The following is a 15370-nucleotide window of genomic DNA, read 5'->3' on the forward strand; positions in this document are numbered from 1 at the left end:
TCAGTAGGGTTCAAGCCAAAGGGCCAGGCAGACCCTTGCCACCAGTAAGGTGTGGTCAGGACTAGTGAGCATAGCTCACATCTCTGGGTCAGGCTGCCCCCAGGTGTGGAATCAAGGACATTCCTCCAGGCCCCCTGTGGGGAGGCTGTCCCTGGAGCATGGAGTGGGGCAGCCACTGCGGGGAGGGTAAGGGGGACACACGGCACAGACCTATCCTGTCTTCCTGTGGCAGCTTTCGGGGAGTAAAGGCGCTGGGGTGTCAGGGTGATGAGGCTATCCAAATATTAGGGGACATGGCCAGAAACTCTGAAGGGCTTTAGGAGCACAAGTCCCATAGACTTTCACATCCCTTCTGAAAATGACCCTGTGACAGTTAGGCTGTCAGAGGGCGTTGGCAGGACTAGCCCCGTCGGGAAGAGAGCAGAACTCAGGGCCAGGCGTTGCAGGGCTCAGCCCCCACAGTGGCCATAACGTCAGGCCTCGCGTGACGCCATGATGGTGCTGTTAATAACAGGCCCTGCTGGGAGGTTTGAACTCGGGGCTGTCAGCGGGGCTGATGGTGTAGGAGGGGGGCCTGCTTCAGTGAAATGACCAGGCCTGGCACCTAGGAGCAGCAATGGACCTATAAATCTCTTCTGTGCCCAGCCACTGGGGGAAACGGGGGACGGGACAGTCTCATGCTGTCCTAGTGCTGGTGTTGAATGTGTGGTGTCTCTAGCCATGGGACCGGGGCATTGTCAGGGCAAAGCCCCCCCTACACACTGCCTCCCTAAGGGAGTTGGGCACTCTACTTCTATTGAATCTCAACATCATGCAGGCACCTAAATCCTTTAGGCACCTTTGAAAACCCCTGGGCAGGAGGAGATGCTGGTGAAGCTGTGTGACTCACCCGTTGGAGACGGACGGTGTGGGCTTCCCTGTTCTGGAATGTAACGTGAATGCTCCCATCCTGCCAGGAAACAGAGAGAGGGAGAGTTAGCTTGGACCTTTCCCTGAGCTCCCTGAGAACATATGCTGCCTGGGGCTCATAACCACCAGGGAGAGCCTGGAGAGCCAGGCCAACGCTCTTGAACCAATCCCCGGGGGTCTCCCCAAACTGTCTCCTGGGGACAAGGAAGGGAGGGCCCAGAATGACACAGACACACCCAGGCACGTGTCTGACCATCCCCCAATATTTCACCAAAGGGCGGGGGGAGTGTCTCTGCTGAAAGCTAAGCACCGGTTGATTGCTGGTCTGTGCCCGGATGTTCGGACTATGTCACATGGAGGATCCTGGGTTCCAAACCCGCAGAAGTGAACCGGGTCACTTACAGCAGAGGGTCTCAGAGCTGGCTCAATGCTAAGAACTGCGGGCATGCGGGGAGCCGGCTCAGCCCTATGCCTAGTCTAGAGACTGTGCAGGGCAAAGCATCCCCCCCAGAAATGCTGAATAGGGGCCCATCAAGACTGAGCTGCAGCTAATGAAACACCCTGATTATGAACAGAGACGAGCCTTGGGCTATACGAGGAGGGAAAATGGCCCCAAACGTTGTTCATCACAGAGGAGAGACTCTGCCAGCGGAAGCGTCTCATGAGGGGAGGATCCCAGCTCCCGCCACTGAATCAGCGCCGTGCGGAAGGATCCTGTCAATACGTGCGGGCTCTGAACTGTACATCACATTTTCCTTGTACCTGGAACCTCGTGTGTCCAAACCCTTTGATGTGCTTTTATGGACAGTGGCTGGTTTCAATAGCCAGGGTCGTGGCGCTGGCCAGGCGCCAGCAAGGGGAGCATAGGCAGCTGCAGTGGAATGATAACTCCATGGCAGGCAGCTCGGCAGTGCAGGCCACAGCCTGACTGACAGTAGGAGAGGGCCCAGTAGCTGCTCCCCCAAAGGGATCCATGGCCACATGCCCGTACCTTCAGTCGTTTATCTGGGTAAGGATAAAAGGATGATGCCATGGTAGACACCTAACCAGGAAGAAGAGGTGGATGAGGCTTTTTATAAACAACTAACAAAATCATCCAAAGCAGAGGTGCTCACTTTTATTTTTCCCTGTGGGTGCTGGGATCCATGGCCACATGCCCAACCGTGCCACAGCAGGGACCTGGAAGGCTCAGCCAGCCCCCTAGCATAGAATGGGAACCCCAGACAGGTGCATAGACAGGCTGCCAGATGATCCCAGGGACACACTACCCTGCTGGCAGACCACTGGCACTGGGTCTCTCCTTAGGCTAGCATGGGAATCTCCCTCGGGCTGGCATGAAGAGCCCTGAGGCCTGGCATTGGGGCTGCCTTAGGCCTGCGCTGTGGGGGCAGCCCCCTACTGTAGAGCTTCACTCCTAAGGCGGCATCTCCAGTGAGCCAGTCCCAAGCCCGGCACCCTCCTTCAGCTGCCCTGTGTGACGCAGTAGGGAGTGGAGCAGATTAACCTGGGAATGTAGTCTAGTTTTACTGGGACTGTCTGCATTGGGGATGGGATAGCAGGGGATGATTTTACTTGACAGTTACCTGAGCTTGTAACCTGAGCCAGGACGGGGGTGGTGCCAGGTGACACCTTTGCCCCAGAAACTGGACAAAGGGAGGGGAGGAGCTGGGGGAAGGGGGAGAGAGACGGCTAGAGGAGGTTTTGCTTTCAGTTTTGGGCTGGGTGGTGAAACGCAGGGATCCCCAAAGCTGGGGGCTAAGCTCCCTAACCCCCCGCAGAAGGACTTGACTGAGGGGTCCTGGTTGTACCTACAAGCTCTGCTTGGGACTGTGTTCCTGTCGTCTAATAAATCTTCTGTTTTACTGGCTGGCTGAGAGTCACAGTGAATCGCAGGAAGAGGGGTGCAGGGCCCTGACTTCCCCCACTCCGTGACACCCTGTCTGCCCATCTCGCTCCCACCCCCGAAAGGGACCCCCACCCCAGTTCAGTTCCACCAGCTGCAGAGGCCACCAAGGAGTCTCCGAAAGTGGCAGATTCCAGAGCCCTGCCTGCTGCTGGCTGACCCAGCACCCCCTCAGAGATGCTGCTGCAAAGGATTCTGGGGCCCATGTGGGGAACTAAAGGCCCCCATGTGGGGACGACTACAGGGTGGGATCCAAAGGGGGGTGGGAAGTGCACTGCAGAGCCAGGGCAGAGCTGCCGAGAAGCCTGGCACTGAGCTGCGCCCCCAACTCAGCCAGGCAGCAAGGATGGAGAATGGTGCATTGCAGACCTGCCCCCCCACCCGCCGTCCCTCTGTCTCTGTGGAGCTCTGCTCTCTATCCATGGACACTCGCTGACCGAGCCCAACGGGAATGCTTCAGATGTGGGAGATAATATCACAAAAGGAGGTGGCAGAACCTGTGCGTTTGCCAGGGGTTAAACTCCTGGGACCTTGGCAAGCTCACCAGCCTGTCTCCAGCAGCCATCCAAATGCTTTGGCAGGCGCCAGGGTTCCTACACTGGGCAGGAAGCACGGGGCTGGAGGCATGGCTGGGGGGCTAATATGAGGGGGAAAGGAGTCCAGGAGAGCTGGCTGTATTTTAAAGAAGCCTTATTGAGGGAGCATGAACAAACCATCCCAATGTGCAGAAAGAATAGCAAATATGGCAGGCGACCAGATTGGCTTAACAGTGAAATCTTCGGTGAGCTTAAACTCAAAAAGGAAGCTTACAAGAAGTGGAAATTTGGTCAGATGACTAGGGGGGAGTATAAAAATATTGCTAGAGCATACAGGGGTGTAATCAGGAAGGCCAAGGCACAATTGGAGTTGCAACTAGCAAGGGATGTAAAAGGTAACAAGAAGGTATGCTAGCAACAAGGTGGTCAGGGAAAGTGTGGGACCCTTACTGAATGGGGGAGGCAACCTAGTGACAGATGATGTGGAAAAAGCTAAAGTACTCAATGCTTTTTTTGCCTCGGTCTTCACAGCTAAGGTCAGCTCCCACACTGCTGCACTGGTCATCACAATTACGGTGGACGAAAAGCTGAATATGAGTCAACAGTGTGCCCTTGTTGCCAAGAAGGCTAATGGCATTTTGGGTTGTATAAGTAGGGGCATTTCCAGCAGATCGAGGGATCATAGAATCATAGAATCATAGAATCTCAGGGTTGGAAGGGACCTCAGGAGGTCATCTAGTCCAACCCCCTGCTCAAAGCAGGACCAAACCCAACTAAATCATCCCAGCCAGGGCTTTATCAAGCCTGACCTTAAAAACCTCTAAGGAAGGAGATTCCACTACCTCCCTAGGTAACCCATTCCAGTGCTTCACCACCCTACTAGTGAAAAAGTTTTTCCTAATATCCAGCCTAAACCTCCCCCTCTGCAACTTGAGACCATTACTCCTTGTTCTATCATCTTCTACCACTGAGAACAGTCTAGATCCATCCTCTTTGGAACCCCCTTTCAGATAGTTGAAAGCAGCTATCAAATCCCCCCTCATTCTTCTCTTCTGCAGGCTAAACAATCCCAGTTCCCTCAGCCTCTCCTCATGTGGGATGTGATCATTCCCCTCTACTCAGCACTGGTGAGGCCTCATCTGGAGTACTGTGTCCAGTTTTGGGCCCCACACTACAAGAAGGATGTGGATAAATTGGAGAGAGTCCAGCGGAGGGCAACAAAAATGATTAGGGGCCTGGAACACATGACTTATGAGGAGAGGCTGAGGGAACTGGGATTGTTTAGCCTGCAGAAGAGAAGAATGAGGGGGGATTTGATAGCTGCTTTCAACTACCTGAAAGGGGGTTCCAAAGAGGATGGATCTAGACTGTTCTCAGTGGTAGAAGATGACAGAACAAGGAGTAATGGTCTCAAGTTGCAGAGCGGGAGGTTTAGGTTGGATATTAGGAAAAACTTTTTCACTAGTAGGGTGGTGAAGAACTGGAATGGGTTACCTAGGGAGGTGGTGGAATCTCCTTCCTTAGAGGTTTTTAAGGTCAGGCTTGACAAAGCCCTGGCTGGGATGATTTAGTTGGGTTTGGTCCTGCTTTGAGCAGGGGGTTGGACTAGATGACCTCCTGAGGTCCCTTCCAACCCTGAGATTCTATGATTCTATGATTCTATGATATGGGGAGGAGGTGAGCAGCCTTCAGTGGTGAAAGAACAGGTTAAGGACTATTGAGAAAAGCTGGACATGCACAAGTCCATGGTTCCAGATCCAATGCATCCAAGGGTTCTGAGGGAGTTGGCTGATGTGATTGCAGAGCCATTGGCTGTTATTTCTGAAAACTCATGGTGATCAGGGGAGATCCCGGATGATTGGAAAAAGGCAAATATAGTGCCCATCTTTAAAAAAGGCAAGAAGGAGAACCCGGGGAACTACAGACTCCCTGCCTGACCAACCTGATTGCCTTCTATGATGAGATAACTGGCTCTGTGGATGAGGGGAAAGCAGTGGACGTGTTATTCCTTGACTTTAGCAAAGCTTTTGATACGGTCTCCCACAATATTCTTGTCAGCAAGTTCAAGAAGCATGGATTGGATGAATGGACTATAAGGTGGATAGAAAGCCGGCTAGACCGTTGGGCTCAATGGGTAGTGATCAACGGCTCGATATCTAGTTGGCAGCCGGTTTCAAGTGGAGTGCCCCAGGGGACTGTCTTGGGTCAGTTTTGTTCAACATCTTCATTAATGATCTGGATAATGGGATGGATTGCACCCTCAGCAAGTTCGTGGATGACACTAAGCTGGGGGGAGAGTTAGATAAGCTGGAGGGTAGGGATAGGATACAGAGTGACCTAGACAAATTGGAGGATTGGGCCAAAAGAAATCTGATGAAGTTCAACAAGGACAAATGCAGAGTCCTGCACTTAGGACGGAAGAATCCTATGCACCGCTACAGGCTGGAGACCGACTGGCTAAGCAGCAGTTGTACAGAAAAGGACCTGGGGATTACAGTGGATGAGAAGCTGGATATGAGTCAGCAGTGTGCCCTTGTTGCCAAGAAGGCTAACGGCATATTGGGCTGTATTCGTAGGAGCACTGCCAGCAGATCAAAGGAAGTGATTATTCCCCTCTATTCGGCACTGGTGAGGCTACATCTGGAGTACTGCATCCAGTTTTGGGCCCCCCACTACAGAAAGGATGTGGACAAATTGGAGAGAGTCCAGTGGAGGGCAACAAAAATGATTAGGGGGCTGGGGCACATAACTTATGAGGAGAGGCTGAGGGAACTGGGGTTATTTAGTCTGCAGAAGAGAAGAGTGAGGGGGGATTTGACAGCAGCCTTCAACTACCTGAAGGGGGGTTCCAAAGAGGATGGAGCTCGGCTGTTCTCAGTGGTGGCAGATGACAGAACAAGGAGTAATGGTCTCAAGTTGCAGTGGGGGAGGTCTAGGTTGGATATTAGGAAACACTATTTCACTAGGAGGGTGGTGAAGCACTGGAATCGGTTACTTAGGGAGGTGGTGGAATCTCCATCATTAGAGGTTTTTAAGGCCTGGCTTGACAAAGCCCTGGCTGGTATGATTTAGTTGGGGTTGGTCCTGCTTTGAGCAGGGGGTTGGACTAGATGACGTCCTGAGGTCTCTTCCAACCCTAATCTTCTATGATTCTATGATTCTGAAGTGCAAGGCAGAGCCCTCACTTGCTCCTCCTTCAGAAAATCACAGGGCCAGATCTGCACCTGGCGTAGTCTACAGAAGTCAATGGAGCTTTGCTGATTTACACCAAGAGGTTAAAGCCCTTTACAAACATTAATGAATGAATCCCATGGGAACCAGGCCAGCAGCAGCATCCCCATTTCACAGACTGTAGAAACTGAGGCACGGAACAGGGCAGTGACTTGCCCACAGTCACACGGGGAGTCAGTTGCAGAACACAGACTTGAGCCCAGATGCCCTCGGCATTAGCCATGAGGTGAGACTCTGCCTTCCCCCACCCCCTTGGATCACCCAGGCTGAACCAGCTCCACCCTGTCGGTACCGCCCTTCGCAGCTCTCCCCACCCCAACCAACAAATAAAACCACACCCCAACCAACAAAGTTTTACCAACGAAAAGCGCCGGTGTGGAGACGTTCTCCCGCCGACAAAGCCGCCACCCCTTGTTGGGGGTGGTTGTATCTGGTTGGCAGGAGAGCTCGCTCCTGCCGACAAAGAGCGGCTACCCTGTGTGCCTTACAGCGGCAAGACTTCAGAGGCACAGCTGTGCCGCTGTAAGGTGCACAGTGCAGACACAGCCTTTGCTGTCAGGCAAGGGGGGTTCCAGCTGACGGGGGAGGGCATGGCAGAGGGTGTTCCAAGGCAGGGCTGATTTTCCATTGCAAAGGCTTTCCCTGCTTTCCCTTCTGTTCTGTCTCTTCACTAAAGGGCTGGAGGGGTTTTGAGGGGCGTCTTTGCCATGGACTGAGCTGGTGAGTCGCGTGTGCACCACTCTGACCCTCGTGTAACACGATTGGACACTGACAGGGTCACAGTAACACCTTTGATTCTTCAGGCCCATTTATACCATCCCTGCCCCCAGCCTCTCCTCGCTCCTCTTGTCCTTGGCAGCAGGCCATTGCTCCAGAGACAGTGAGTAATTCCCTTCCCACGCTCACATTGTTACCTGGCAGGTATTTTGAGCTACTGCTCAGACCTCTTCCTCCCTCCTCCTTTTTCTGGACTGTACAAATTTAGCTCCCAGAGCCCCCACTATACATGGCTCACCTGCAGCTCAGGGCAGGGACAGGAACATCCAGCGTCTTATTCTCAAGCCTGACTGACTTCCCCTCGCCCTCCCGGGGCCCCGGACGCATGTGAAATGAGTGAACCCCCTAGCCCTGCCCTCCCACCACATACAAACACCTTTGTGCCCCACGGCCTGGACGCCCCGAGTTATTGGTTAACATTGAGCCCTGGCAATGGACTTGTAAGGGGCACGGCCAGGAGCTCTGCAGCCAGCATGCCGCATCACAAGGCAGCACATGGCACATGCCCGCCAGCAGCACTGGGCATTCGTGGTCCTCTCACAGCTCTCAGACGCGTGCCCCTTTTATTGGAACGGGACTTACACAGGCAGCGCCAGCAAGTGGTCAGAGCAGGGGGGCCGTGAGCTAAGGGGCAGGGGAGCCAGTTCCAGGTCAGAGCGGGGAGTGTGCTCAGCTGGAGGAGAGCAGAAGCAGCTGTTGATATAATGAGCTGTCAGCTTTCCTGCATGTGCCCCTCTGCTCTGACATCGAATCCTCTGCCCTGGGCAGCCTGGGCCCTGCTGGAGGCTTTGGCAGGTTCAAGGTCCTGCCAGGATCGTCCCAGCTCCCGACACCCTCGTTCAATGTGTCACCTCTAGGCTGCTCGAGACACTCTCAACCTCCCCTGCTTACGAGAAGCCGAGCTCATTAAGGAGCCCAATGTACCCGCACCCCATACAACCCTGCTGCCTCAGGGGCCCGATCCTGCCTCCAGGAGCTCAGCTCCCCTGCAAGTTGGGCTGTTGGTGTTGTTGGCTGCTGACGCCTGAAATGCAGAGTTAGGCTCCAGGGGCGCGGGAGAGTTTTATTTCTGTCGGCGAAATGAATCCCCCAAAGAGACTCTGGTGACAAATGGCTGCCGAGCGAGGGAATCCGACCAATCCAAGGAGGCGTGTGGGACATTTACTGTGGAGTTAGATGGGGAGGGGCGTTAAGTAGAGGAGCCTGAAAGACAAATAAATCCAAGGAGCTGGGAAAGCCTCTGGAATCAGCCGGGCTGGGGCTGGGGCTGGGGCTGGGGCTGGGGCTGGGGCCAGGCCGGTCCAGGCTGGGGCTAGGGCCGGGGCCGGGGCTGGGGCCAGGCCGGTCCAGGCTGGGGCTAGGGCCGGGGCCGGGGCTGGGACTGAGGCTGGGGCTGGGGACGGGACGGGCCAAGCTGGGGCTGGGGCTGGGGCTAGGCTGGGGCTGGGGATCGGGCTGGGCTGGGGCGGGTATTAACAAGCCATCTGCTGCTCTTGTAGGGACCAGAAATTAACAGAAGGAGAATCCCAGAAACCAGTTGGGTTTGTGACATGGGTGAATTTAGTGCTGGTGCTGGGTTCCAGACTGACAGCCCTGGCATGGGCACAGGTTGGCACAGCTTCCTCCAGCCCTGCCCCTGCCTGCTGCCTGTATGTCCCCCCCCCACCCCTCCCCCCGCCCGGCCATGGAAGGGACAAGCGGGGAGACGGTCTCCCAGCTTAGCCGGGAAGAAGGCTAATTAGTGTCTGGTCATTTTTCTGCTGGGGACACCTGCCATGAGTCAATGGTCTGAGACCCAGCACATTCATTAAGTGCAGGGGCCACCAAACAGGCACGGGATGGCAACAACTTGCAGTCACTCCTGATCTGAGCTGGGTGTAAGTAAGAACCTGCCAATCGGCTGAGCTGGCCATTCCCGCCCTAGGCCTTTGGCCCCATGAGCTGCCATGTGGTGCCATCCTGCACTGGGTGTCCTGCAGGCGCCCCCGCCTGCAGCAGCCACACTGGGGGCTCCGCATCCAAGTGCTGTGAGCCAGAGGCAGGGACTCTTCCATGCAGAGGTGGGGGGTGTCAGAGGCATCAGCCTGCCTGGCTCCTAGGGGAGGACACAGGTTAAGTGCTGAGGTGCTAGGCTCCTGATAGGTAGGTCAGAGTGAGGGAGTGAAGCCAGGTGGTGCAGAGAGGCAGTTCCAGACAGCAGCGGATGCAGAGGAGACGGCTCGCACAGTGAGGACACTGTCCTGAGGGATGCAGAGGAAGCTATGCCAGGCAAAGGGAGCAGCAGCCTGCTCCCCGGAGAGTCCTCCCCAGGCTTGACACCGTGCTTGGGACTTTGGCCGGGTGGATGGCCACGCGGCGTGGAACAGATTCATAACAAGTTCTCGGTCTGAGTCTCAGAGCTTTGCTGTGCGGCGCTATAACAGCGCTCGTGGACAGAACCGATGCTCAAAACAAGGAGGCCAGTTATGTTCTGCAGCCTCTCAGGAGCCTGCTGTCCCCAGGCAGCCGCCTCCTGAAACTGTCAGTACAAAATCACAACCTAGGAGACAAAGAGAAAGCAATCTCTGCTGAGCTGCTGGGCCAGCTGCTTTGCAGCCAGAGCCTCTGAACTCTCCCAGCACCTGCAGCACGTTCCCCATGTGAGCGGGTCATCAAAGACCTGCCGACACCTCCTGGAGATGCAGGCAGAGCTCGTGATCCAGCTTGTACAGGGCAAATCCACGGTCTTGTCTGCTCCCTTTGATTAGCCAAGTCTGGATGGAAAGAGGCTCTGCATGTTCTAGCAGCTCATCAGAAGAGCAGCGCCATTCACTGGGGGGCTGGCTCTGGGAGTGCTGGCCCCCCACACAGTGAAGGGCAGGAGTGCGGAGAGATTCCAGCCTTCTGGGATGTCAGACCTAGCCTGGGAAATATGAGTGTTTCTGCAGCTACCATGGGACTGCTCAGGCTACTGCAGTGCATCAGGGTGTGTCCCCATGTCCCAGGTGAAACGTGGCAGGCAGGGCAAGGCTGGCCATGTGGGGAGGTGGCCCTATCACATAGATAGATAGATAATGACCATAACTGGCCTTAGAGCTAGTGTCCCAGCAAGTGACTGGGGAAGGTTCCCCTTCCCTCAAGCTGGCTGTCTCCAGCCCCAACCAGGCCCCAGGGAACTGGTCATTTTACCAAGACTCTTCCCAGCCTGCAGAGCCAGGAAGCTAGTTTAATGTGAGTTCATGTCGCCCACCTTTCTGAATACACTCCCAGCTGCAGGGCAGGCAGGTGGCTCACAGTGATGCTCCCATCTCTGTGCCCTGCAGGATCCCATCCCTTGGCTTCCTGTCGAAACAGTTTTGGTCGCTTCGTAAAACGTCTTTTGGGGAGCGAGCACTGGGCGAGTGTTACTGAAAAACCCAACTGCGGCCAGAGTCCACAAACCCTCCACACACCATGGCTGGGCTGGCTCCCTGCCCACCTCCCTGCACGCTCACCACCCCAGGCCAGGCTATGTGCTCTGCAGGACCCTGCCCATCGGGATGTCCTGGCTGTGCACCATCCAGTGGATGGGGTCAGGAGAAGCAGGGGCTGGCGTGGAGGTCAGGTGTGAGAGGCAGTGCTGGCAGGCAGGGGAGGGGGATGCTGGGCTGAGGAAGGCTGCCCTGCTGTGATGGCCTGGCAGGTCTGGAAGCCAGCCAGGAGACCCAAGGCAGGTAGGTCTCTTACTCCAGTGAATGGTTACAGCCCTGCCCAGCACTTGCAGCTCAGTCCCACACGCTCCCCCAGACAGGCTTGTGTGTGCTCTCACTGGGGCAAGCATGCCAGGGCAGGGCTGATGGTGGAGCAGGCCCCAGCCTCAGAGATCTGTTGGGGGACAGGGGTGGGAAAAGGAGGAAGGATGGTTCAGTCATTAAGGCACTGTGCTGGGACTTGGGGCATCAGGCTTCCTGTGTGACCCCGACCACGTCTCTGAGCCTCAGTTTCCCCATCTGTACCACTGGCATTGACGATTATTTCACCAGTGTTTGTGAGCTGCTGGGGAGCCCAGCAATAGATTGACAGGAACCTGCCCCTCTCCAAAAGAACTGCAAGCCCCAGCTCTTTTGGCCTTGCCAGTGGATTAATCCCTGCTGGCTGGGAACACTGCACCCAGCAGGGGGTTTGCTCTGGCTCAGCAACATCTTAGCCGGCTCAAATTAAGCTTTGGGAGGTGTCCAAATGGGCTCCAAATAAATATGTATAATAATAACAGCCACTAATGGTATGTTGTGTGTCACACACCCATGCCCGCACACACCCATGCACATGAACACATATGCACACACATGCACACACACGCACATGCACACACATAGACACACGCATGCACACACACATGCACACACACAGGTGCTCTCTTGCTCGCTCTCACACACATGCAATAAACAGAATTTTGCGTCCAGTCCATCAGTGAGGGCAGCAAAGCCCCCGCCTGCCACAGGGAATTCTCAGCTAATCTAATGCAAGCTCCTGCTAGCTGGAGTGAAAAGAAACCAACAGGAGCAATTCTGAAGGATTGCAGGTAGCCTTAAAAGAGATAAATTCCTTCCCCTCCCCCGTAACTCCAGGCCGGCACCAGCTGCGGGTGCTAAATGAGGTTACCTGCCATGCAGCCCCCTCTCTGCCTCACCCCGCTCCCCAGAACTGTTCTTATTAAGCACCGTGACAATCCTCTGGGTCTGATCTGCAGGTCCCTTGGGGGGTGCCGGGAGCAGCAGGGACGCTGAGCCATCCAGGGCATTTCAAATAGAAAACACTCCTCTCCAGGGAAACAGATCCCCCTTCCCTGAATGGCAGCAGCACTTGGGGGGGGCAGCTGTAAATGAGGGCAGGTCCATTGCAATCAGTGACCGATCCTGAGGGGTCAGATGGATTTAGTCCATCTCAGGACCTGGCCACCAGCTGGTGGTGTTTCCACTGTCCCAGTCACTGCAGTATCTGAGCAGGTCACAATCTTTCCCCTCCTCCAGCCTGTGCCCCAGGACAGAGCTGTTACCCCAGTGGAGACGTGGGGGTCTAGCACAGACAGACTAAGGGGGAGGTGGGATTCTCAGCTGGCCTAGACAGACCCACACCAGCTCTGCTTGAGCTGCAATCCCAGCTGAGCCAGTACGTGGGCAGCTGGCCCGAGCCACCCTGCTATTTTCAGGGGGTGGTGTGAGCAGGTCAGACGGAGACGAACCCTGCGTGACTTGCCTAGGTCACACACGAGTCTAGGGCTGAGCAGGGAATTGGAGCCAGGTCCTGACCATTGGCCCCTCTTTCCCTGCACATCTAGAGCCAGGAGACTGCTTCATGGTGCGACACAGCGCTATGCTTGGTCGATCAGGCCTGGGGAGGTGCAGGGAAACCTGGAGGGACATCCTGCAGCAGAGTGACAGCCAGTGCCAGACACACCCACCCTGCACAGGGAGCAGCGGATGGCAGGCTTCTCAGGCCTCATGTGGGTGGCTGACATCCAGGACTCTCCCTCCTCTGCTGTGATGGACAGGCGGGCACAGCTGGGGAGACCAGTCCCACCTCCCATTTCAAAGCAAGCCACACGCGCTTCCTGCCTCCGACACAGGTCAGCAAGGCTCCACCCCAGCACTGTCAGCTCCACATGCCGGCCTGGCACCAGGCATTTGCCGGCTCCACTGATGCTGTGCAGGGGCGGGAAAGGCCCCAGGAAGAATGACTCTGCTGCCTGACTTGGTTAATTAGCCCTGGGGTGGTCCGCAGCAGGGGAGTTGGGCATTTCCTATCAGACAAAGAAGGTCTGAAAAGTGTTTTCTAAAAGATTTGCCTGCTTGTTTGTTACATTAGAAATTCAGGTCTCAGCCACCCTACCCAGCTTTGCCTAGTGGTCTCTCGGGATGGCTGGAAAGCTAGCAGGATTATAACTTTGCAGGTACCAAGGAAATGAAACTTCGGCCACTGAGGGGACAGTTGGTCAGGCTGGTCGAAGCGCTTTTTGGGGGGTTAATGAGTATTTAACTCAAATGCCTGATAAACATTTGGAAAAAAGTGATCTTTGTTAATGTCTTGGCACCACCGCTCTGTCAGTTTCAGGTACCCAATCCACAGCTCTGGGTCCCCTGAGGAGATATCCCACAAAAGCTGGGAAAGCCAGGCTTGACATTGCCAAGATTTCAAAGGGAAAAAACCAAACACCTCATATCACCCCCCTCAAGGTCTCCTTTGTCCATCGGCAAGGAGCAGTGAACAGCATACGTCAGATCAGCTTTCAATACCAGAGTCCTTTTCAGTGGCTGAAGATGCCCAGAAATCCAGCAGAGGTTGCCATGGTGACCCTTGGGGAATTGCATTATCCCCACATAGATGCCTAGCGACTGATCGCTGGCCCCTAGCGCCATGGTGCCTCCCAACCCCTATTCTCTAGTGTAAGAATTCACACACCCCTCGTGCAGGGCACTGTCCCCCATGCACAGCTGGGAGCACAGCGCAGCCAGGCTAGTGACTTACCCAGGGAGTTTGGGGAGGAGCCGGCACTAGGACTCAGGGCTCGTGAACCCCTGGCCCATCCTTTCCCCCTCCCACCCGGAGCACCTGATACTGACTCATTCCCAAGGTACCTTGCTGGCCCTGGCAGTGCTGGGCCAAGGCGGCTGGTCTGGTTCTGGCCACTGGGCGTATGAGGCAAAGGCAGGTGGAGGCCAGCAGTCGGGGAGAGAAGGGGCAGGTGGACGAGCGCAGTAGAGCCCGAGTTGCTCTGGATTTACAGCAGGGGACACAGGCCAGCCCTCAGTCTCTCAGTCCTATTTACACCCTCAGCCTCGCGCTGCCCAAGCTAGCAAAGCCTCACCTGTTCGCCAGAGGCCAGGCACAGGAGGAAAACACCTGCTGGCTCTGGACTGATCATATCAGGACCTCAGGGAATGAGAAGCAAGGGGGGAACCAGGGGAGAGTCACCAGGACGATGTTGTACGATCCCGTCTCCAGCAGTCCACAGTGGCTGTGAATCTTGTTCCTGACTGTACACAAAGCACCTGGTCCCCCCCTCAGCCACCGGGTGTAACCCCTGAGTAACCCATAGGCCCGATTCCCCTCACACTCACCCCAGTGTAAACCAGGAGTAGCCCACTGGCCTGATTCCCCTTGCGCTCACCCCAGTGTAAACCAGGAGTAAGCCCACTGGCCTGATTCCCCTCGCACTCACCCCCCTGTAAACAGGAATAACTCCACTTGGCTGATTCCCCTCACACTCACCCCTTATAAACCAAGAGTAACCCCACTGGCCCGATTCCCCTCACACTCACCCCCGTGTAAACCTGAAGTAACCCATTGTCCCGATGTCCCTTGCACTCACCCCCATGTAACCCAGAAGTAACCCACTGGCCCAATTCCCCTCGCACTCACCCGTGTAAACCAGGAATAACCCACTGGGCCTGGTTCCCACATTGCTCTCCCCCATGTAAATCAGAAGTGACTCCACTGAGCCGCCTTCCTTGTTAACCCCTGGAGCTCAAACCCCTCACTGAGCAGCACAGGGCACCGTGAAGGTCCAAGCCGCCTGCCCCTGCCCTGCTGGCCCCACACGCACGCACCCTTTGCCCTGTGCGCTCCCAGCACTCACGTCAGCGGCTTCTCCAGGCGGCTTCCTGCCGAGCCGACGATCTCCCCCAGTGTGCAGAACGCCTGGCCCAGGAAATCCTGGCAGGGCAAAGGACCATGATGAGCATCAAGAATCCGGATTCTCCGCCCAGACCCCTCAACACATCAGCCCTGCTGGAGCAGGAGCAAACCATTCGGTTTTTGTGAGAATGGGTCCTCACAGGGCAAAGGCACCTTTGCACCAAAGGGAGGTGTTCTGGGGAGAATTCCAGCCTGGGATAGATGGGAAAATGTTTGTGCATTTGGTGCCTGGGAAACTGGTTCTTTGTATGGCGAAATTTTGCAATGCAAATAGTGATTTATCTGAAGCAGGAGGGGGAATCATCTTAGGTTTCCATGGAGACAGCAGGAAGTGCGAGGAGGGAACACAGGAAGTCCCACC

At 55.6% G+C, this 15370-nt stretch overlaps 1 protein-coding gene across 1 annotated transcript in view; it reads right to left on the bottom strand.

Moving 5' to 3' along the window:
- LOC123370362 (copine-5-like) overlaps positions 1–15370 on the bottom strand; it is a 194236-nt gene that overhangs the window by 128452 nt on the left and 50414 nt on the right. The window contains exons 6-7 of the mRNA XM_045016877.1: positions 14951–15027; positions 890–949 (exon numbers count right to left, since the gene is read on the bottom strand). Of these exons, the coding sequence (XP_044872812.1) occupies positions 890–949; positions 14951–15027 (137 nt within the window). The remainder of the gene's footprint in view (positions 1–889; positions 950–14950; positions 15028–15370) is intronic.

Source organism: Mauremys mutica, chromosome 4 (genome assembly GCF_020497125.1).
Source record: "Mauremys mutica isolate MM-2020 ecotype Southern chromosome 4, ASM2049712v1, whole genome shotgun sequence".
Classification (NCBI taxonomy): domain Eukaryota; kingdom Metazoa; phylum Chordata; order Testudines; family Geoemydidae; genus Mauremys; species Mauremys mutica.